The sequence below is a fragment of the Dryobates pubescens genome, chromosome 6 (genome assembly GCF_014839835.1).
Source record: "Dryobates pubescens isolate bDryPub1 chromosome 6, bDryPub1.pri, whole genome shotgun sequence".
In the NCBI taxonomy this organism is placed as follows: domain Eukaryota; kingdom Metazoa; phylum Chordata; class Aves; order Piciformes; family Picidae; genus Dryobates; species Dryobates pubescens.
In genome coordinates, this window is record NC_071617.1 from 34,883,845 (window position 1) to 34,908,602 (window position 24,758).

The 24,758-nt window shown below is 38.9% G+C and overlaps 1 protein-coding gene across 10 annotated transcripts in view; it reads right to left on the bottom strand.

The window, feature by feature from the left end:
• The window catches only part of RGS7 (regulator of G protein signaling 7), a 250,979-nt gene that overhangs the window by 7,102 nt on the left and 219,119 nt on the right, over positions 1-24,758 (bottom strand). Inside the window, exons 14-18 of one of the 10 annotated variants that reach the window (XM_054162306.1) lie at positions 23,952-24,138; positions 19,978-20,067; positions 18,659-18,712; positions 17,767-17,847; positions 10,276-10,584 (exon numbers count right to left, since the gene is read on the bottom strand). In XM_054162306.1, coding sequence (XP_054018281.1) covers positions 17,773-17,847; positions 18,659-18,712; positions 19,978-20,067; positions 23,952-24,138 — 406 coding nt within the window. In that variant the 3' untranslated portion in view covers positions 10,276-10,584; positions 17,767-17,772. The other 9 variants (XM_054162307.1, XM_054162304.1, XM_054162308.1 and 6 more) reach the window with 9 other exon arrangements.

Consider the following 24,758-nt stretch of genomic DNA (forward strand, 5'->3'; position numbering starts at 1 on the left):
ATAATTTAACTTAGCAGGTGGAAGCCCATGAAATTCAAGCAGTTTCTTGTTCTCGCCAAGTGCCATACTGTACCACAGCAGTTTGGCAGTGGTTAACCAGTGGTATTTTAGCCAAGAGTTTCACACCTAATATTGGAATCATAACGAAAGTTTCCTTCTGGTCAGTCTGATTGCCTATAGACTAAATTCCATCACCCTAGATGCAGTCAGGGGAACATCCAGGAGCAGTGCTCCATGCACAGCTTCAAAGCCCACCTTTCCTCTAGGCAGCCTGCTGGAAGGGGGCTCTCTGCTGGCATTTCCTTCCAGGGACATGCCCAGAGTTCCATGATCACTTGCAGGCAAATCACTATAACCAGTACTTCCATTAGTCCTCAGCCTCTGCACATCTCCAGAGTTACATCAGACCTTGATGCAATTGCTTTTCCCTGTGGCTGTTTCTTCTTCATTTGGGACTGTTTTTCTATTCAGTGGCACAGCAGCTTGATCTTCCATTATTTAATCAGTGCCCATAGCTACTGAAGTCGATCCAAGACACGCCAGATGTATCATGATACGATCCTGGCGACCGAGAAAGCATTCCTCGTAATGCAGCAACCTTGGGTCCCGGGAACCATCTTAATGGAGACGCTGTCCTCTGATGTGACAGAACCAAAGCATTCCATGTTTGATTTGTTTTTCATCGGGACAAGATGACAGGTGTTTGGTTTTGGGTGTTTTTTAATAACAATTACTGACAGTTGTGCCGTGCCTACTCGCCGCCTGGCCATTTCCAACTCCCTCGCCCCTCTTTACCTCAGCCTGCATTGGCGCTTCGGGAACCCGCTCTCCACCGGGCAACAGGGCTGCAAAGGAAGGCGGGAAGGACGGGCGGTGATCCTCCGTCTTCCCAGGGGAGGCAGGGCCCGGCCTGCGCCTCTGGCAGCGCGAGGCGGGCGGCACCCGACCCCTCGCGCCCGGCACAGGGCGTGCTCCGAGGCGCCCCCGGGTGGAAACAGCGTCCGCGCGGACCGCCGCGCGGCTCGCCCGCGGGGTGTCACCGCTGCCACGAGGTGTCACTCCCGGCCCCGCCCCGGCCGGCTCCGCGTCCCGTGCCACCGGGGACGCGGGAGAGCGGGCCCTGCGGAGCGCTCTGTGCCGCACGCCTCTGGCAGGTTCGCTGGCTGCGAGTGTCCGAAGGAAAACTTGGCAGTCGCTCGCCAGTGACTTTTGATATCCCCGTAGCTGAGGGCTTAGGGCAGGAGAATAAAATCAGTTCAATTTGCTTCCTATGAATATCTCAGTTCTCAGCCGATAAATCAGCAAGATCCATCCAGGGAGGGGACAACAAACAAACAAAAAAACAACCAAACAAAAACCAAAAAGCACCAGACAAACCACACATGCAAAAAAAACTCACAAAAATCCCCAAACAAAAAAAAAAATCCCCAAACAAACAAACAAAAAAACCAACAAAGAAAAAAAAATCAAATAGAAAGAAGAGGTATATGATCACTTCAGAACTATTGAGGAGGAGGGAAACAGGAAAAAAAAAATAAGGAATTTCTGATAACATCAAACCTTTTCTTTAACATGGGGAAGAAAGTTTTTACTTATTTGTTTCTGATTCTATGCTCTGTTTAGATTCTTCGGGCAATGGGATATAATGAATATCAAGTGTCCCATTCAATACATTTTTGTAATTAATATTTTTCATATTCAGCATTGCACAAGTCAAAGTAGTGCTGTTCAGATGACGCAGCATTTTGCCTCTATTGTACCAGACCAGTGCTGATACTGGCCATGCGGATGTTACTATCTCCGTACCAATATAAAGTAAGTGTATCCAGGAGGGACAACTGTCAAAGAAAGACGTTTCTGCATTATGTGGTGGGCTGATACTGACAGCTGCAGTTGAAGCAACACATTCAAAATCTTTAGGTGAAAAATAAAAGCAGTAGGCTTCATATTGTTTGAAGGGTACATAGATGAAAGTCCTTCTGTCTTCCCAATACTCCATCTTTTATTTCCCAGTCCTGACCTCCCAGGTCAGGCACCACCGACTACATGTGTGTCCTATGGTCACTCACTCCTCTTCTGCTCACTCCAGATGGTCACATCATTCCACACATGGTGTAGGTCATTGGCAGCCACCCATGAGTGCTCTCAGCAGTCACAGAAACTAAGTGATAGCCGTAACAAGAGGCAGGTGGGGTCCTTGATGTCATTACCCCAGCTGTCATTTTAATGCACATTTTAATTTTTATCATTCCTTCCTCTCTTTTCCTTTCTGATTCCTTGAGGTCCTCTGGCCTCAAACCCCTTGATTTTTCTTTCTTATTAAAAGACACAAAGTGATAAAAGCCAGTCTTCCTAGTCCATGATGTTGGTGGAAAGAGGTTGCCTTCAAAAGATTTCTAGAGACAAAGGTGTGTTCCCAGTACATGATGTGGTCTGGGGTGGGAAGAGTGGCAAGAGGAGTCCAAACCACCTTTCCAAAAACCTCCAACCCCACCTTACTACACTAAAAAGTTATTACAACTGATATCCAGCTGGCAAGCATAATCCTGCCTGCTGGGCAAATTCAGTCTCACAGGTTTCACATTTCTGATTTCAGTGGAAGTATGCTGAGAGTTTTGGGCAGGAAGAAACAGTCGGAGATGCCACCTAAGTCAGCAGGTGATCAGTGCTCCTTGCAGATGAGAATCCTGAAATGTAGTTTTAACACAGCAATAGTGTTTGAGCAGCACAGAAGTAAATTTTCTTGCCTATAGTTCTACTCATCTCTGAGCAACAGCAGGGGGGTGGGGGAGGGGGTGTTGTTTTGCTATTTTTCCCCAATAAAATGTGTAAATGTCAATAATACACAAATGTGTAGGAAAAAAAAGATTATATGGGTCTGTATGACAGGAATGACACAGGGAAGAAGCCCTTTGGAACAAAATGAGTCTTACATATGTATAGAAAGAAAATAAAGATAGAAGTTAAAATTCCCCCCTACACACAAATACACAGGTGGGGGAACAACTGCAGTTACTCCCTCATGCCTAGGGTTTCCAAAAGTGATAGAAAAGGATAAAGAAAATGACTGAGAAGAAAGCAAGAGAACAGAGATTAGGCAAGGCCTTGATAGTCATGGACCCAGCAAGGTTGCTAATGTATTTCAGATGAGGTGAAGGAAGGAGAAATGGAGCAACACAAACTGACTTAGGAACTGCTGACTTAAAAATTGTCTATGATCACAAGCTTAACTATTCTGTAAAATCAGCTTTCTGGAAACTAATTCCCTCACTAATTGAGCATTAGAGATCTAATTGTCTACACTGTGTCTTCAGCATTTTACTGCTAATGTCTCCTTTTAAAACACCTTAACATTTAAAATAAATCTAACCACTGATGAAATGCCATATTTATGCCCCCATCCTCAAAAAACTTCATCTGTGATTTAGGAACAACACAAACTTCCATAGGCCCAATTAATTGGTTTCACTGGGGCTACCTCCCAGAGCAGTATGGACCAGAACTTAAGGCATATGTCCTGGTCTTAGGCTTTAAACTTCCTTCCTGATTCATACAGACACTTTCTTTTATATGATATTGAGATACTCTGCTTTGCTCTGTGGAGGTCCTCACCTTGCTGTTACCATGAAAGAAACTCAAGCTCCCAATTTACTTTGCATTACAATGCCTGGAGAGGATAATGAGTACTGGCCATTCTCCTTCCCTGTCACACACCCAGGCTTCCTGTTGCCTGCCCATCTCCATTCAGTGCACCTAGGCTAATGGATAACGCACCTACCTCCTACCTCTTCTGGTCCTCAGCAACTCCTCCCCACCAGGGGAGGAGGGATGGCCCTGTTGTGTAATGGCACACTTGCACAGACATTCTCCTCCTAGGACATCTCCTCAGGCCCCTTCTCCATCAGCCTGGAGGTCTGCTGGCAAGCTGCTCAGCTATCTCTTGCTATCTCTACCAGCGGTTTGCCTGGCCCCTGCAAGCCTGCCCTGGTCACACACAGCATTTATATGCTGTTTACCAACATTGGCTTGGGCATTGGGGCTAAGTTTATTTGGGAGGGAAGAGAAAGGAAAGATTACATGTTCTAGGTCTCCATTTTTGTTTTGGCAGGGTCATGCTGCCCAGACATCCAGACAGGTCAGGGGGATCCTGGCAAGGTGTGCGAGCCTGGCTTAATGGAGAGACTTGGAAAACAGTTTAAACAAAGGTGGTAACATTACTAACAGCCACTCTGTGGCCTGTTGCCATGCTGTGAATGGCTACCTTAACCATTAAGCCTTTCTGACAATCAAAGGACGGACTTCATGAAGAGAAGGGTTGATGCACAGAAGACCTTAGGAAAGTACCTTAGGTGTTTAACAATGCTTCTGGGGCGTTATGTCTGAATCCTCACTGACATCTGAAAGAAAGGACAATTTGGGGCAGCAGTGGCTGGAGTAGAACTGAAGAGCTGGTGGGAGCAGGGTGGGGAAGGGGAAAGGCAGGCACCCAGGGGCAGAATTGTCCCCTGATAGCAGGCCACAGTCAGAAGCATGTTGTGCACCTGCATGATGGCTTATCTTTCCTTTAATGCTTTTAATTTTTTCAATTCCAAGAAAGATAAATCAGAGGAGGTAAGTCTAAAGAGCATTAGTGGCACCACAGGAAAATGCAGGAGGGATCAAGTGGAGTGAGGATCAGAGGAACAAAGGAAAAGAACTACAAAATATAGTGAATCCTTAAAAAAGACATTATTGAGTGGGATGTGGAGAAAAGAAAGAAAGTCTAAAAGAAAAGATGAGTTGTATAAAGAACAGTGCTTCAGAAGAGATGAGCTCAAAAAAGGTCATCGATTTCAGGTTACACATTCCTCTTAGCAAAAAGGTAGAAAAGTCAGTTACATTAAATATACCATTGCCACATATCCTTTCAAATAGAAAGGGAGAAAGGAATAAAGAAGTGGATAGAAAAGTTGTATGAATAAGGAAATGCTTCATTTATGTTATATACATGCAGAACATGAAGCCCTGGGGTTAAGAGAAAGGATGGTAAACCATATCTCTTTTTTAAAGTTGACATTTGTGATGAAATTGATGAGAGATTTCAAAATCCAGTCAAACCAAAAAAGAGCCAATGAAGGTGAATGCAGCTAAGTATATTTTGGGAGCAAAGAAAAAGTACAATAAAAATAGTACAAATGCCACTAACAAGGTAACATTTACAACTGTGTTTTAATATTGTTTGATATTTTCTGTCCATGTCCACACTTGTAAATAAGGACTATCATCTAGCGTTTGAGCAGGTTCTCAGCATTTATTGTCATGACAATTTCCCTTAACAATTTACACATACAGATCCCTCACAGCAAACAGTGATGATGGTACTCACTGTCATCCATGCCTTTGTGTTAAAGAATCGGGCCAGAAGATTACTCACTCTCACCAACACATAAAGACACCCGCAAATGAAAGAACTAAAAATATTTTAGATGTTAGAATGATACGAGAAAAGTGACCTTGGGAAGAGAAGATGATCTGAAAAATGAGGATGCTACTCAATGGACAACTGAAGACAATTCACTAACCCATAAAGAGTCAGCTACACATAAAGGAGAATGACTATCTATATTTTCCTGCAAAGAAACTGGGCATCACTGTGCCATATATGATTGCACAATTCAGTAGTGGCATAAAGGGCAAGTCCCATAGAAGTGTCTACAGACAGAAGTACAACAGTAATCCTCTGGTCTTTCCCTGCAAAGCCTGGGTGGGAGCCCTGCAGCCTGCTCTAGGCACTGTCCTCCAAGGAAGTTGTAACAGTCCCCATCCCTGAGGGGGGTGAAGTCACTCAGCACTTCAGAAAACACCAGTAAGAAAACCAAAGAGGCTCTAATGTTGCACTGGCCATTTACCTATGTGAACAAAAAAAAAAAAGTAGGAAACATTTTATTATACTGATTGTAGCAACCTTGTTAAAAAGGAAGAGATGAATAGAAGCAAAGAAGATTTAGTTTAGGTATTAGGAAATAAACTTCATAGTGGCAGAGAAAATGATCTGGAAAGACTGCATCACTCAAGTCAATGTCTGTACAAACAAACCCCATTTCTTTACACAGGTCACTTGAGGACTCCACTGTCATTACCAGCATAAGAAGGGTGAATCTAGGCTCAGAAGGATCATCCTCTATTTCCCTCCATCACTTTCATATTGGGACTTCAACCTATTTTAACCTCACAGGAGACAAAAATGTGAATCTGTTCAGGAGAGTCAGATCAGAAGGCAGCTTGGACTGATTCACAATCACTTAGTAACTTGCTTAAATAAGTGGTGGACATGGAATATTGTCAAAAAATTGTTAATAATTTTCTCTCAAATCTGTTGAGATTGTAATATTAATTTATACAAATCTTTACAGCTATAAACTTTCTTTTACCAAAATTCCTCTATTTTATACACCTAATGTAGTAAGCCCAGAGTTAGTTCTATGCACATCTCTAGCTAGAATGGACACAAAAATTACAGTAATTTTAAAATCTGAATTCAAATAGCTGTTAATCATTTAGCATAAAGATAACTGCAATAGTCACAAAGAAATCACTGGTCATTCCCAGCTCTACATTCCAGTTAGCTAAAGAAAACCACCTTTGCTCACTTTAGTTTTCTGCCTTTTATTTAATTATTATTATTTTAAAGAAGCAAACATCCTGAACACATTCCTATAGGTCTCATTTTCTAGAACTGCTTTTTGCCCTCCTATTTGTTATTTCTTGGGGGACTGTTTGGCATTTATGCCTCATGACTTCAAAGAATATTAGGGGTGCAAGATGAAAAAAAAAATTAATTGCTTTCTAGTTGAAAAAATGTCATTGCTGGATTTTAAAAGGGCAGTCACAGTTGATCTGGTCTGGTTTTTTTTGGTTTTGATTCCAGCTCTGCAGAGTCATGGCCAATAGGCTGGCAATCCACCAGCTGCAGACAGCCTCTTGCTCTTAATTACTCAGTTCCCCAGTTCTCCTCCCTTGTTATTTCTGTTCTGGTCACCACAATTAATTCCCATTTCTTACTCTTGTATTCACCTTCAGCTCATTAATTTTCACCCAGTCTTCACTACTGATTCAGCTCAGCATTTTGCAATTTCTCTTATCATTGTTTAAGGATATATGCATCTCTCTATGGTTTTGTACAGTTGAAGGAAAAATTTTAATTGTAACTTACAGAAGAATGGATGAATATTTTACTGTTGTCAGGTCAGTGCTAGGGAATCTCCTGTTTTTCCCACCAGCCATTTTCCTTCCTAGGCTGGCCTGGGAGCTCAAGGGTGCCGCAGCATCAGCAAACACTTCTTTCCCCTGTAGACTTAAGAAGTACTTTATGCTCAAGCATGCATGAGAAAAGAGACTGTCTGATGAACCCTTATTCTCAGATGGAAGTTTCCAGCTCCAAGTTTTGGTGTGTTTTTTTAATTAACATTACAAATTTTATCCTGCAATGGAGGGTGTTTTCAGCTTCCTGGGCAGAGCTACGAGTCACTGATTGATGGCCCTTCCCCAGGGGACTAGAAATCTGTCCCCTTCAGGTTGGGTTTCTGTTTTGGTCATTTTTAATTCAGCAGACTCATGGTATCACTGAAATTCTTTGTTGTTATATCATTATGCAACCAAAGTCATAGTTCAGCTGTTTGGTGGCTGTACAAACATGCTTCAGTCTGAGTTGATCTTAATCTTTTTAAGTGAATCATCATATAAATTTGGAAAAGAATATTTAGGTTTTCTCTGTAGGGAAGTAAAAGGAAGTTTGTGCCTACTTAGTTGCCAGTCCCAGTATTGTATCACTGGCAGATAACAGAGAGCAGGTCAAATATCAAAAGATTGCAGAGAAACTCTTTAAAAATCAGTTGGTTGTAGGACAGATTTTGTTTGGTCTGTATTCACTTGTGTAACAGTGGAGTTGTATCCCTTGAAACTAAGCTCAAATTAAACCTTAATACACCTCCCTGACTACTCTGAAATCCTTATTAGCAATGCATGTTTTTATAGACAGTGTGTTAATGTCTGTGATTATGCAGGGAAAGAGCCATTCAAAAAAGATTTCATACTTATTGAAAGAACTAAAATAAGTACAAAATGAGTACAAATGCTCCATACCTATCTGCAAAGTTGGTGTTGCAAAGTAATTAAAAAAAAAATTCCAAGTGTAAAGCTGCATGAAATATCTAATGCATGAGTTTAAAACACTTGTTATTTGAAGGGAGTGACTCTTCGAAGCAGACACTGGTATCTAATTAACTCCCAAGGGAGAACAGGAAATATATCAACTGATGCAATTGGTGGCAGCAGGCATTTGGAAATAAATATCTCTCAATGGCACTGAGAAGTGAAACAGAGCTCAAATTTCTGTGGATTGTCTGGCCCAAAGTTCATGCCTCTGAGCTCACATTTCTGTGGTAAAGGAAAATTAAATCTCAGAGTTTAAGATCTGGGGTTCAGTGTGGCTATTTATTAAAAATCATCTGGCCTTTCTAGACCATGAGTATTTTGAGTTGTCCTAGATGGAGTTCTTGGGCATTTCTACATTTTCTCTAACACAACCTTAGCAGAATTGTGCTAATAAAAACAAAGACACTTTAACACAGTGATTATCATCCTAGCTAGAAACCGGAAGCATAGTGGCATAGGGAAAAAAAAAAATTAAAAATATCCCAAACTTCCAGAAACCTCAACTGAGCAAAACCTGAATCACCTCATGGTGATTTATAATGTATTTTGTCCTGCCTTCAGTCACTTCATTCAGAGTACCTTTTTAGAGATGGGGCAGTCAGGGCTATAGCTGCACCAGCCAGCGGCGAAGTGAGCACTTCCCGCAGAAGGCAGATCAGTATCTTCTGTCCACAGCTGCTCTGTGCAGGAGACCTGTCACTAGCAGCACCATCTCAGGTTGGTATTCAGTGTTAAATGAGATGAGTCTAGCATTAATGTATTCAAATACATTTTCTGATTGTGTCTATGACTACTCCACTTTGTGTGTGGGGGAGGTTGTGCATTTTCAGCTTTGGTAGTCTCCTTTGAAACAAGATTCCTGTTTCTCAATATCAAACCGAAGTCAGTATGACAGATGGTGCTAGAGTTGGCTGTCCCAAGTCTATCCTGTGCACTGCTAAAAAGTCTTGTTTGTCCTATGTACCCTGGGATACTCTGGGGATACGAGAATTTTGTCATTTGTCTCAGTTGCCATCATCACTTTTCTGTCAGTCAAAAGTGCTGTATCTTAGGCCAATCAGAGATTTCTGGTTCTAGCTCAGTTTAGCTTCAGAAGCTCCACATATGCTGTCTCACGGGCAACATTCACATGCTCTCATCAACCTGCCAGTAGGTCTCTATGTGAGTAGCCTCTGCAGCAGATAGTAGAGCCCTTGAATTAAAATGGAAGTCTTGCATGTTACTACCAAAGGTTTGCTCTCCAGACAGTATACTTAGCACTCCCAAACCACTACCTTTTCAGTTCAAAATACTGCATTGTATCACAAGTGACAGCAATGAGAAAGAAACATTGTCCTTCCTGTTTATCAAGTATACACTTGTATTCTCAGTCAGCTTTGTTCACCAAAGTTCCTAAGGAAATGCAGTTCAGTTGATCCAGTCTTTAGTAGCGACTGAATTGCTGTGCAGGACGCAGTATTACAGAGTGGGCCTAGCTTATAGAAAGGTTTGCCTATGTGATGATGAGCAAGCTGGAAAGGTCTCTCTGCTGCTAGCTTGACAAAAAGAAAAGAAAAAAAAATATTATTAGCAATTAAGTGTGTTTGATTAGGTGTCACTGAGAGAAAGAAAATGCCATTTCACGTCACTTTTTTGAAAGCACAAGGTGTGTAACTTTTGGGGATGATTTTACTCTTGACTAAGCTTCGGATTCAATATGAAAATCTCAAACTTCCCAAAGGAAAGAGATTCTGCATCTTTTAATGAAAGAGAAAACATCAATATAAACATACACAAATTTACAGAGAAAGGATCAACTTTAATACATCTGGAGTAAAAGGTGTTCTTTTTTAAATATGGTATAAAAATAAATGCAAGAAACATTAACAGAGAATATACAGACAACAGACAAAGACACAGGCTTTCTTTCTCAATGTGAATACATCAGTGAAATGAAACCTTCTGTGCTAATTTATTGTGCAATAAATGTGATGCCATGTATATTTATTAATATATGCATTTTTTACATTTCTTCCAGTTTTTGACTGACTTTTTTTTTTTAATAAACTGTGCCTAGCAGAAGCTTTTTTTTTTTTCACTGTACTTGAGCTTGCAGAAAATAAAAAGACACAGATCCAGCTTGATATGAAGGAGGAAGTGAGCAGACAGTTTTCGAAATGGAGGCATCGAAAGGCTAGAGAGTCCCTCGGAGTCTGTAATGCCTTAGTATACACAAAAGAAAACAAGTCAGGTCCTTGCTCATGCAACATCTTGTTCTACTGTCCTCTGAGTCAGGCAATCAGTGAGCTACAAAGTATGTATAATGATTTGAGTCTGCTTCCATGCTACAAGGTGATCCTTTTAGTAGGACTGCACTAGACTGGTTAACCTCTTTGATGTGAGCGATTTCCCCTGAGGAAAAGATAAAAACAAAAAAAAAAAAACAAAAACAGAAAACAGAGGCATGATCACTGCAAACCTGTTCATCAGCAACCACTTAGTGTTGCCACATCACTGTCAAATAACTAGGGGCACCAACTGGAGTCTGTCAAATCTTTAACCACAGGAATCCCTTACACTTAAAACACAACACCTGTACTGCCAGCCAGATTGTTTCACAGAATAATCTAACGACTTTAAAGGCCATTTTTGAATGAGATTGGTTTTAGCTGATGACAAACTAATGCTGAGGTTTTTGCTGTTGGTTATACCCAGAACTTGAAGAAGGCTTCTACAAGTGACCAATGTGAAAACTGCAGTAGTTCTATCATGGAAGACAAAAAAAGATGTTTTAAGCTAAGGAAGTAAAAGGTGGATTGCATATAGGCAGGAAAGCAACTTTCTCATGAATGCAACTATTGGCTTTGATGAGATTACTGTTTGTAGAAACATCGTTCGAATGTATAACATGTGATGGTGTAACAGTGCTTTGAAGTTGTTTGAATTGGATGGTGTAGGATATGTCACCATGGTATATTTCAGGCAGATTTGAGCTTTATCTGAGCTGGACAAAAGCTGTGAACAATGTTAACAGCTCTCCTAGGCCATCCTACTGTGGCTCTGATCCAACAGCGGCCAAGCTGGCACAGCAAGCTTACATCATTCCTCAAAATACCATAGGCATACCCTGATAATGTAGCACAAATAGATCATAAAACATTAAATGTAAAGTGGCTCTAACTTTTTTATTACATATTTGATTCTTACATTTATTGTACTTTTTCTGCAATGTATGGCAAATGAACGTATTCTATCATATCAAGGAGTTTTTAAGTAATTTGCTGTATTGTACTTTGTGGAATTGCGCAATTTGGTATCTATTGTCAGTATCAATTAAAATTATGCTCACAGGGATCTGTAAGTTGGTTTTGAGCATTTGCTCTAATGCAATAAATCGGAGTGGGTCTTCACAAAAGGAACAATATTTTATTCTTTGAGCTGCATAATACAAGTTGAACAGACTAGGATGAATATTTCCCCTATAACATAATTTTCAAGGAAATACATGATCTGCAATGTTGCATTAGACTGATCATCCATCAGGTTCACTATATCATCTGTCAGTATTAATACTCTCTTCTCTGATAGGTGGAAAGTGTCCTTCCCATCATGCTCTCTTCCCTATGTTTAAATTTAACTCTTACCGCTTTCTACCTATATTATATTCATAGATTCTTTGTAAGCTGAAAGTATGTTAAGCCTGAAATTATGTTTTCCTCTAATGTAACAGGTAAGATGTTATAGTAAGCCTTTTTTTTTTCTTATTAAAATAAAAAATGTGTCCACACCTGTGTGGCACTGGAATGCAACTTAAAACAGCATATTGAAAATGGTTTTGTTCGGTGACTCATGAATGTCCACCTTGGACATAAGCTCAGAAAATATTTAGCATATGCCAATCTTTGCCTTTCATTAAGTAACTTGTGATTAATTTCATAGGTCTGCAGGCCTGGCTACTCTCTGTAAACATGTATGAGTTCCCTATATTACTGACCTGCATAAAACAGATAATTAAAACAGTTGAACCAGGAGCCCTGTTTAGTCTTCAAACAATTTGTTCAATAACACACTACAATGCTGTGTCAACTCTTCTTGTAGGATAAAATATGTGAAATATTTTTTTATTCTTATCTACAACAATTCATTATTTATGAATTCTAAATTCCCTGAATTTTTTAGATGAAGCACAGCAAAATTCTATCATCTTGGGAATCAACTCTAGTAAACTAGTGTAAACTGAATAAGTTTTGACCTAAAATCAGGCCAAAATCTAGTTGCTACTTACTTGATCTGATTTGTATAATCTTATTCTACATATTATTTGAATTTTATCTTATAGACATGGTAAGCTATAGTGACACATTTTTCCCCTACCTATTACTGGTCTTTGGATATATTTTCTCCTAACCCCTACAGTGATAAGGGTTTCTCTGAATGGTCTTTACCTCCTCTTCCTGCCTCACAGAACATTACACTTCTTACAGACAGGAATTCTCCACCTGAACAACAAGAATGGGTGCTCTTTTTTCAGGTATTAGCAGTTCTCTTTTATGTTGTAATAGGAAAATTGAAAGTTTACAAGATACAACCTCTTTAAGAGATCTTCCATGTTCATTCTGAATCATACTTAGTTCTCTGATTGGGAAAATAAGCTTTTTAATACACAGAATCCATAGCAGCCCAACATACAGATTTATCCCACCTTCTTATCCAGAGCTGCAGGGATTTATTGGTTTTCAGTTTATAGAATATCTCTTTCAAACTTCCAGAATATACTTTTGCTTTAGCTCTGTATCATAGGGCTTATAATTATCACTTCTAGGAGAATTCCAGATTTACTCAATTTACAGACTGCTGTAAGGATCATCCCTTGTGGGTCCTAACATTAAGAGCTGAGCCTAGCTATTTCTTTCAGACACAATGTTAATAATATGTCCATAAGCCAAACTTTGAACTGGGGAAGTATATCTAACAGGCCAAGTTTGAAAGGTGTAGCATGAGAGTCATCACACATAGGAAAATGTTTCCAGTGCTAACAAGATTAAAGAACAATTGGAAAAAAAAGTTGAAAGAAGTGGTAGATGTTTGTCTGATGAATGAAAAGGAGATCCTCAATATTTTCCATACAATGTTGCCATCAAAATTTAGAAGCTTATGGCTAAATTCTAAACAGGATTAGGATTTCTGGCTAATTGGTGCACTTTGGACACACAGATTGAAACTGTTTAACAATTTTGCTAATAATACACAAACTAAAAGAAAATCCTGTGCACATACCGCGACAGGGGAAATGGAGTATGAGGAGGAAGAACAGCAGCTGGAGTGAAGAAGTACAAGCCTCAGTGTTCAGTCCCTACCTTAGTGTACTGTTTAACATAGAGTTGTTCTTCTGACTGTTCTTTTACAGAATTTTGGGGTAAAATTACATAACCATGTACAGATGTATGAGCTGCAAAATACAAATGTACTGACTTATTTATGCAGTGTGACACTAACATCTCAAATAATCCAGCAAACAAGTAAGTAACAACCTCAGTACATATGTGGCTTATAAGAAATCAATATGGAATGTATATAGGGGCTGGAGCTGAAATGGATGCTAGAGGAAGATCAAGTCCTTTCCTATTAGAAGTTTAATTTTCTTCCTTTCTGCTAAGCAACCTCGTTGGCCCCATTTTCAATTTTCTTTATTGCCAGCACAGATGCTCCATGCCAGAACTGGTACTGGCAGATCTAGAAATGAGAATTCCACATATCTGACCAGGTGTAACATGATCTCTGCTGTGAGCAAAATGGAAATCAACCCTTGTTGCTCTCACCCCTCCCCATCTGCTCATGTGCAACACACCTGCAACATACCAGCAGCTCAGCTGGCATAGGCAGCAAAAGCTCCCAAGTAATGTTGCAGCGCACATACACACAGAGTCAGTATATAAACAGCCCCTTACAGAAATACATCTGGAGAGGCACAGGAGCAGAAACAGCAAGTCCTTGTCCAAGATTAGGCAGCCTTTGCTCCTCTAGCACAGGGGAATTGCTTTAGCAATGCCCACGGGGTTAGGATTCTGCTTAGGTTTCCACACCAGCACAGGATGCTGCTTTCACCCAGGTGCACTTCTCTTCTGGACGTGTGAGAAGAGAAGGAAGTTAGCATTTACTGAATTTGGGTCTGTCACAGGGATTTGCAGTCCTCTGTTCATTTCTCATTAGGGCTGTATCATTGCCTGGAGAGGTCCATAGACAGGAGGCACCAGCTAAGCGACTGTGTTCCTGTTTGACTCATTCTAAATTGAGTGACAATCATAGAATCATAGAATTGTTAGGGTTGGAAGGGACCTCAAGGATCATCTAGTTCCACTCACCCTGCCATGGGCAGGGACACCTCACACTAGATCAGGTTGCCCAGAGGCACATCCAGCCTGGCCTTAAAAACCTCCAGGGATCAGGCTTCTACTATCTTCCTGGACAACCTGTTCCAGGGCTTCACCACCTTCATGGTGAAGAATTTCTTCCTAACATCCAATCTGAATCTACCCATTTTTATTTTTTTTCCATTCCCCCTAGTCCCATCCTAACCTGACACCCTAAAACGTCCCTCACCAATTTCTTTCTTTTTTCACACTGGTCTTTGCATGTACTGATGAGCTGCTCTCATCTGTGAGTACAAACTTGCCAGATGGAGTAGTTTGAATTTGAACACCCATCTGAAGTTACTAACATAAGATTTTCCATGACACCAGTGTTATTGGTTATTAAATGGAGTCTTGTTTATGAGGTTGTGAGTGATGATAATTGCCATCTGATGGCTCTCTAGTTTAATATATGAAGTGAGTTTGGACTGTTTTGTATTGGTTGTAGTTCCATAAAATATTACAAACTTGCAAAAAGCACAGGTTTTGCCTTCTCTATAATTGAGAAGCAATGAATGAATCCTTAAGACTGTCAGTGGTGTCTGTAGCCATGGTGGAGTTATCTCCCTCCAGACAGGTCTGATACATTCTTGCCCTCCTAACTTGGTTCCTTGTGGGACAAGAAAAATTGCATATGGTGGAAATTAAATTAGTCCACTACCCTGTAAATGACATCCTTTTGTTTCAGACTTCCAGACTGGTGATTGCAGCTAAGCACCAAGCTAGTGCTCACAAAGGTGTCCTGCTCAGACTATCAGTCTGCCACTGTCATGAATCCCACATGCACATGAGAAATTAAGGACAAATTTTCCTTAAAGGACTTGTTCCCCAGAAACATACATAGAGAATATTTCCTGATTTTTGTAACTTTTTTTTTTTTGTAATGTGGATTTTTTCCCCCATGTGAATTCCTCAAATGTCAATTTTCCAATGCCACTGAAACAATTGATTTCCCTGTTTGTATTACTGTAACAAGCAATGGAAGTCTCTTACTCCCTGACTTACACTTTCAATTCCCTATTCACTTTACTGGGGTGCTGCAGTTCACTACACCTTAACTACTCCCAAAGCGAAACCTGAGGGACTGAGATGGCTGGGGAAGCAGAAACAATACAGGGGGCTTGCCCTTTACAAAGTTTCTAAACTTTCTAGTTTGACAAATGCTTTTCATAGCAAGTACAACTTCAGTTATCACTGATCAGGAGCCTCTTGCAGACTCCATCTTAATGAATCGGGTTATGAATTACAAGGTCACGTCCTCAGCTTCAGTCCCTAGACACAATCAAGGCAACTGGGTTTTTTTAAACATTTCAAGCAGCAAACCCTGATGTCTAATTTAGTTCAATACAAACCCACTTTGATATACAAAACAGTGAAGATTAGTCTACATTTTCTAAATAGAATTAGAATAGAATAGAATTAACCAGGTTGGAAAAGACCTTTGAGATCATCAAGTCCAACCATCAAAGGAGAAAGAAAACTAATTTTCATTTTACTAAATCATTCAGAGATGGCAGCATTTATCTAGGTTGTAGATGACCTGTTTCACCCCTATTTTCTGTATTAATCAGAAGAACAGACATATACCACAGTCCCTCACTTTGAAGTTGAACAAGTTAATCAGTACACTGTAGAATATTCTGCAAAATGTTTCCCTCATCCCTGCTGGTTGGAACCACTGTACCAAGGTAGATAATTACATATTATCAACTCATCAACTGAGAATGAGAATAGAAGAACAAGGATGCCTGGTGGCAAGGGGTGCTGGGGACACTGATGTGAATTCAGTTGTCTTGGAGAATAGGTTTGCATTTGAGCATCCTGACATTCTGAATTAATTTGCAAGCCTCTGAACTGCCAATCTAATAGAGAATATAGATCTAGCAGTGACAAGTTTCATACGTGACCCAACTTGACAGACTCCACCCAGATTCACAGGTAGTAATTTGAGGAAAGGCAAACCCACAGTTTTTTGTTTTATAGCTTGCTTCATGAAAAAAAAAGAATCACTCTCTTCTACTGAAGAAGTACTGATGCTTCATATCCAGAAATCCTCGTTCCCATTTCTAGCTTGCAGATGGTTTATTGGGCCTGCCTTGCATCTCTGGCATCCTGCTGTTCTGGTACTTCTGCCCTGAGGATTAGCACGATAAAAATCAGGCATGCCTGCAGGGCATAATGCTCCAGTGTTTGTGCACAGAACTGCTGGTTTATCAGTAACGCTGCTCTGAGAGGGATTAGTGGAGAATCATCTTAGTGCCTCCCAGTTTGTCTTCCATTTTCCTCTTTTTGCACTGTATTCTCCTAACATCTGTCTCCAGATTGCTATTTTTCACCTTATAGCCACCTGTTTACATGCTCTTTACAATAACCAATTCCTGATCTGTGGGCTGTTTAAACTCCCTTGAATAAACATAGCTATTGTAGCTTGCCAGGCACTGTAACTGGCACAAAGCCTGGCTCTCAGAAGTCCCAGACATACTACCTACTCTTTAGACTCTCTTTTAGTTACACAGGATCTTTTATTAATATGGAACTTTCTATGAAAATACCATGTATAATTTTATCATACACAACATTGGTTTATAGATTAACCTGCTTAGACAACACACAAATCACACTGCAACATGCTATGGCAACACCACCATGCAAAACATAAGGGTTTTTGTTTCAAATATTGGGATAGTTTCCTTTGGGGCTATTTATTTACTTTTTAGTGTTCTTTACAGACTTTGTCCCATTGAATCCAAATTTCTTCCTGATTAGGGTGGATTCAGAGCATATTACAGGACAACTTTACCTATAAGAAAGTAGTTAAAGAATTACAGTTTTGTTGTAACATGTGAGATATTCCCACAGACTTGCAAAACTTCATTCTTTCACTGCATGGTTCTTTTTTTTTATCATTACTAGAATATATATATATTTTTTAAATACTTGAAGAAATTCTTTTGAGCCTCATTATATGGGAGGCAGTTTCTCAGAACTGTTTCCCCTTCCCTAGAAACTAGAAAACAAAAACCATGACCTTTGCTGAAAGCTCCCATAATTTTCATTTCAATGCACACAGCTCCACTAACCAGGTCACAGAAAAAGCCACAGACGCGCACACACACAGCAGCATCACCTGCACAATTCAACAGACAATGCAGACAAACTCGAGTATAATCCAAGATCTTTCTACCTCTTTTCATAACAGGTTAGTGCTCGCCCTCAGTGTTGGTGTACAGTTTTTATGGCATGGGAAAATAGGGATGTTTCTGCCCTACAAAAATAAATGCGTTGAGTGCTTTAGTTTGAACTTTCACCATTAAAAAAAAAAATAAAAATCCAAAGAAACCGGACAAGTAGAAAGAATCCCACATATCAGGAAGTCAGTGGATCTTTTGGTAGGCGGCAAGAGAATGCCCACAGCAAATTTACCAGCCTTGATGGTTTTTTACCTTTGTGAAATAGCTTTTGAAAATTAAATATTTTTTAAAAAATATATAAAATTCGATCTTGTAGTCCATTATCTAAATGCAATCCCAGTCAAACCATTGTGCATCATCAGCATGAATTGTTGGTCCTGAAGACGTTGCACTAGACATTAAGGAAGATGGGGCACTTATTATTCTTTATTTTTCCCTATGTCTAGCTTTAAAAAAAATGCAACAAACTCTTTCTGAGTAAAATATAAAGGAGACAGAATATACATCCAATGCATTTAATCTACGTTAGAATTAGAATTTTGGGAGGCATCAGAAAAGGGAACAACATCAAGCAAGTTTTAACAGGGTTTTTTTACTACAATTATAAAAAAATAACTTTATTTCACCCTTCCAAATGCAAAAAGCATGGCTCCCAAAGGTCCATTCTTTCATGTGTCACTACTGAGGTCAGTGAGAAAAAGACTAGGGAGGAGGGGTTGAAAGCACATTATAAAGCTGTCATTCCGGGGAAAATTCACAAACTGTGATGAAGACACTTTTTAACTGCCAGGCTAGAGAAGCAAAAGGGAAAGTAGGAATCAGTGAGAGGGAGGGGAGAAGGACGTCCCATCAAGTTTTACTTGTCTTCCGAGGCAACAAACTTACCACATTGCGAGTGAATTTCTCAAAAGATGTTCGACGATCCAGAGTGTTTTCCAACTTAAATTTAAAATAAATAAAAACGAAACAGAACGAAAAATGAAGGGGAAAAGAAAAGCAAGGAAAAATGGAGTAGAAAAGAAGTACTGATGAAACAATGGACTGCAAAACAAAGTTTGTATATGTCAGGAAGCAAACACGGGTATGAAATGGGACTCTGAAAAACAGGGGATGGGCAAAACAGACATAGTACTTGACCAAAAAAAAACAAAACAATTTTTTATGGGGATCAAATTAGTTTGTTTTAGAAGGAAAACTGAAAATAAAAAGAAATAATGAAGTGCACATTTTGTGTTAATGAACTGACATTCACAAACTTAAGGACTTCACACGGACAGTTGTAGCTTTCTGGCATTTTCAACATCTCTCTCTATATTGGATCTTCAGAAATGAATGTTTGAACAAAAAACAAAATCACACAGCACTTTGATATAATTTTAAGTTGCCATTATAAACAGTTAGAATTCTATGGTGCTAATAACTACCTTGTTCGGGTAACGGCTGGGGCCCTGACTTTGCAAGGCACAGGGCTCCCAACTGTTTCAAGGAGATTACTATTTAGAACCCACAGCTAAAATAATTTATTATTATAGAAATCTGCATTGCACAAGCTGCTCCACATATTCTGGGCTGTGTCTGTTCAGAACTCATTTCATAATCTGGATTTTTCTAAGTAAATGTTACATACCAAGACATGAGTCTCTGTTTGCCGGAGCGTGACATGATCGGTCTTACAAATCAGATTCTTAGCCTACTCAAAACTATTCATGTAATATTAGGGAAATAAACAGAATTAAGATGCCCCTATATTTATAGTTGAAATTAGAAGCTATTCATAGGAGTAAGTTTGTTTCTAAACACATTCTTCAGCATTTATAGGTAGAATAAAGAGAACAACAATTATTACATAAGCAAACTTGCAAACATGAAAGACTATTCTTCTGGGATTTTATTTTATTTTTTTAATGTATTTGTAAAGCACTTTGCAACTTAAGGTGCTTCATAACAGAGAAAACAGTACAATATGGGATGTAAAAATAAAAATAAGTTTTGCTAGAGTAACTTATTGAAACATGCCCGCATGCAGGATATATACACATATATGTATATTGAACTCCTGTGTGTATGTGACCCTTCAAACACGTCAAGCTGGTCACCTACCAGATATCTAGTTGCACTGGCACAGGGGAGAGAAGACTGAGTATTGTTGCAAACATAACCACCGCTTTGCACAGTGGCAAGACAAAGGCAAGATGGACTAATACCTTTTTCTTGGCCTGTAGCAGCTCCTGGTAGGCACTGGATCGTATAAAACGAGGATAAGAATCACTTTTCATCAATTTGTAAATGTGCTCCTGAAAGGGAAAGAAGGAGCTGTTATGCCCATAAAAGAAGATATGTATAAAATAGCAGGTAGTCATATGTTTTAGTTGTGGAACATATACCAGCTATCAGTATTTTCAATAGGAAGTATTATAGAATAGAAGGTCGCAGTTCTGAAGCTCAGGCTGAATTATTCTTTATTCTTAAAGCAGAAATCACACCTGTGTGTTATGTATAAAGAATACAACACACCATTATTTAATTCATAGTCTCTATTTCTCCTATGGAATTATTTTTCCAAGAATTTGCAACTGAGCCCTACCGTAAGGCCAGTTTCAAACTTCCCTTGCATTAGTCAGTTTAGCTAAGTGACTAAATAAGGAATTGTGCATCCTTCCACACCTGATTTTCTGAATTAGTTTCTGGAGATGATTTTCTAACTTCAAAGGCTGGGAAAAGGATACTAGGTTTCAAATTTAGCACCATAAATAAGTGCTTAATTAGGAAAGGAATCTCCTAGCTACTCTTGAAAACATGCTTTGACAGATGTTTAGTCTGCTATCCAAACCAAGATATAAATATATAGAAAAATATAAATTTAAATAAATGTTAGAAATACATTAATTTTATATGTAAATATATGAAAAATAATAGAAAATACTATATTCCAATATAAAAAGGAATGCACATATGCAAATTGAAAATAGTTCCAGGATAATCTCATTTCCAAGATATTTATTTTTCAGAGGCCTATGAAAATTTGGAAATCCTTATTGAGAAAACAAATGGCACAGGCAGTTTATAGAGCTTTTCTTTTCAGAGCATTCTCAGTTCCATAAAATATGAATACCTAAAAAATCTATGATGTAGGACACTTTATATTTCTAGTTCTAGTTGTAATGTTAGGAAAGCGATTTGTAGAAAAAACAATCAGGATAAGAAACAGTCTCAAAAATATTTTTAAGGAAGATACTGAATTGGGTTAGCTATTTTTGGTTTATTTTTTACTACAGGAAACTCATAGCACAGTAATCAAGAAGCAGCAAATAAACTGTGAAGTAAATGCTGTTTCTCAGCTTGGTACTGCATAAAATTATTGAATAGGGAAAAAAAAGCACACGCCATCTTGCTTAAAAATTATGATAAGGTAAAATTAAAGCTGATTTAAATTAGAAATGCCAGAAATTATTCTAAATGACTTTCACTGTATTTCTTGCAGTAAGCAGAGAAATTCTGGTGTATATTCAGAACTTAAGCTGGTTCATTTGGGGAGTTTTATTCCACTCAACTATGAAAGCAGCCAATCCAGTCAATAGGTAGCAGAAAGGCCGATGGCCTGGTTTTGTGTATTTTCCTATTTATCCTTATCCCTTGCCTTTGTGAACCCTCCCTGTTACTGCTATATAAATATATTGTGTTAAAAATTTACCTCTTTTACTTCCAAATGGATTCCAGACTATTTCTTTTGTGAATTTACCTCTCCTTTCCCCAACCCTTTTTTTTTTTTGCTTTACCTTACCAGGAAAAAGGGAGGCAGGGGGTTGGGGGGAGGAAGCTCAATCTACCATTTGAGCTTTTAAACTTCAGTTAAAACTCAAACCAGTACAACATTAAAATATTATTTCTATGCAAACCCAACTATGTACAGGCAAGAATAAATTAGGCTGTATTAGATTGTTATTGGACACATTAGGAAAGAATTGAGGCTGGATGTTATTTAAAACAATTGGTCTATTTTTTTTGTTCAGTATGAGGAAAGCACAGGTTTCTGGCTTTTTGACCATTTAAAAACTTTATCAGAAACATTAAAAACATTATCAGATGGCTTCATATTCGCAGAAATTTTCATGATCTAATTCTCATTCCCAGTTCCCCAGTGAAAGTTTGCTGCCCCAGGCATGGATCACTGTTTTCTGTGTGAAAAGCAGGTGGGAAAAATGACCTTTGAAGGGAATATCCCAAAGCTTGAAAAAGGTTTTGAAAGAAATGAATGCAGGAAAGGGTAACACTGTGTTGAAGCATTTTATTTACCTATGATTCTGATTTGATATGGAGTTTCATGGTGCTACCTTTCAAGTCAGGAAATGCTTTTCATGACAATTTTATCTGCAATTAAATGACCGTCCAACTGCCAGAACAGCTTATAAGTGATCACTTTCCTGACTGGATGGCTGTGAAGACCCTGTTGCAGAGGCCTAGTCCTGCTTCTGACAAAACTCTGCTACTTCACGTGGAGCACTCCATAAAGGTGTGCTCAGAACTTCAGGTCAGAAGAGGGCAGGTACAATCTGCCTCCTTTTCCCAGAGAAATGGAGGCTTCTAGGTTTGAGTTATATGCTGCATTGGATCAGATAAGCAGAAGTATGACATGGGGAAGTCCTGCTTGTGTAAAGTCTGAGTACTCCATGTCTTTCACAAACAAAGGCTGGGGTGAGGGGGGGAAGAGAGAAGAGAGATCTGGAAGTAAAATGCATTTGAAGTTTTATACCTATTAAAAAATACTTTCAAGGAATTTGTCTTTTACTGACTCAATTGCAAAAACGTATTTTAAAAAAATATTTCATCTTGCTAGACTCTGTATTTGTGTAACTTATTTCCTCTATAGGCTGCATTCTTAAGTCTCCAAGGGGTCAGCAGATGGAAGCAAAACCAATGTTTGGCTTAATGTAGAGTAGTTTAAAACAGTGGTTATGATATGTCTAATGAAAACTTTATTGTTGCATCATAGGTTGCCCTTATTATACTGGCAAAATGAAAAGGTGATAGAATTATTTCCCCCTCTATTTAGGCCAGAGGCACTTCCCCAGAAAGCAGAAAGCCCTGATAAATTCCCTTCTCTCTTTTGTGAAGCTTGAAGCAGCACCTCCTGACTCCCAAGATGATGACCTAATAATCAAGCTATAGGAAATTCTGTAGGGATAAAGATCTCAATCACTCCTTTTGACACCATTTCACTTTGCATTAATAATTACATTTTCATCACTGGGCTACTGATGAAAAAGAGAGGTTGGTACTAATTCAGCTCCTTTTACTAAGCCCAATTCTTACCTATTGCTTTTCTCAGAAGTCTTCAAAGATGAAATATTACAGTATCACGGTATCACCAAGGTTGGAAGAGGCCTCAAAGATCGAGTCCAACCTGTCACCACAGACCTCATGACTAGACCATGGCACCAAGTGCCACGTCCAATCCAATATTGTTACAAGTCACATTAAGTGTTTCATTTAATATAGTAGTACTTTTTTTCTTTGGTGGTTTCTGGTTTTTTTGTTTTGTTTTGTTTTTTTTAACTTCCAATCTCAAAAATTTAAGTATCTTCACAAACCTAGCTCTGGTCGAAAGTATCTTTTGATGATGGTATTCAAACCATGACTAAATCAAACCCCCAAAAGCCATATAAGACATTTATAGACTGTTCTTTACTGCTGTAATACTTATTGTTGAAAAGCAGATCTATAGGATCTTTTCCTAATATTCTACAGATAGCAGTTTAATAAGATAGAACAACACTTTTGGGCATTCGTTGAAAGAACAAGCAATGAGCCTGTATCAAGGGAAGCCTTTCAGAGACAGATCTTGAGAACTATGAATCAACGTGTGTGAGTGTGAAGCTTTTTTCTTAATGTAACTAAATAAGAAAATTAAGAAAACAGGACCATGAAAATATTATTTTCACTGCACTATACCCTTTGTTCTATTTGAAGAGTCTATATCAGGCACAGAAGTTTCATTAAGAGCTTTAGTAATTCACAGGCCTCATGAAAGAAAGAATGTTACCCATTTGTACTGCCAAAATGGTATTTTAGGAAACAGAGCATTACCATTTAATCCCCAATTATATGGGGGTTTTGTTGTATATAAATGTCACTAGGCAACATCTATTTCAGATGTTCCTAAACAGGATTGCAAACTGACCTGAGCATCTTCAAATGTGTATCTTCCAGGATCCTTTACATTCTGCGTGGTTTTGTCATAACTTTTTGAATCTAGATTGATAGCGCTGGGTGCACCTGGAGCAAGAAATTCTTGCCAGATTTCTTGGACACGAGCAGGAACTTCACGGATAGGCCTCTTCTTCAGGTCTTCTACTGCTAACCAGAACCTATGACACAACATTACATCTTGACTTCCAGTTCAGTATAATCCTTAATGAATTGCTTACACTTTTCTCTTAGAAGACCCCAAAGTAACTGAAGTTTTCATCTACAACATGGTAAAAGAAGAAAAATCTGTGATTTTTATGTTGGAGTCAGCATTCTGGTATACTGTCTCAGGCAATCAATCCATGTTAAGAGCAATTATTACAAGCCTCTTCGTGAGACAGCTGGCAAATCCCTCATTACATATATATGGGTATCTTGCTTATAAGAAGGTTTCCATGTAAAAGGAATTAAACAGATTTAATTTCACCTTAACCATGAGGGTTTATATAGCTTATAACTCTATTGCTTTTTGACATTCCTTCAAAAGCTAGTACAAGCTTACATTCTTGCTATCTACATGAACTTCTCTGGGTCCTGCTAAACTATAAACTGTAATATAAATTTTGTTACTATTAATCCACAAATTATGCATAAAGTGGAAAAGCATTTGTTTTGCTTGCTACAATTGAATTTTTTTCTCCAGTATTGAATTTCTATGCATGTTTTTACTTAAATGTTTAATGGAAATAACCATTCTCTCTTTCCTGCTGCTGGGCAAACCAACATCAGGCAGTCACAT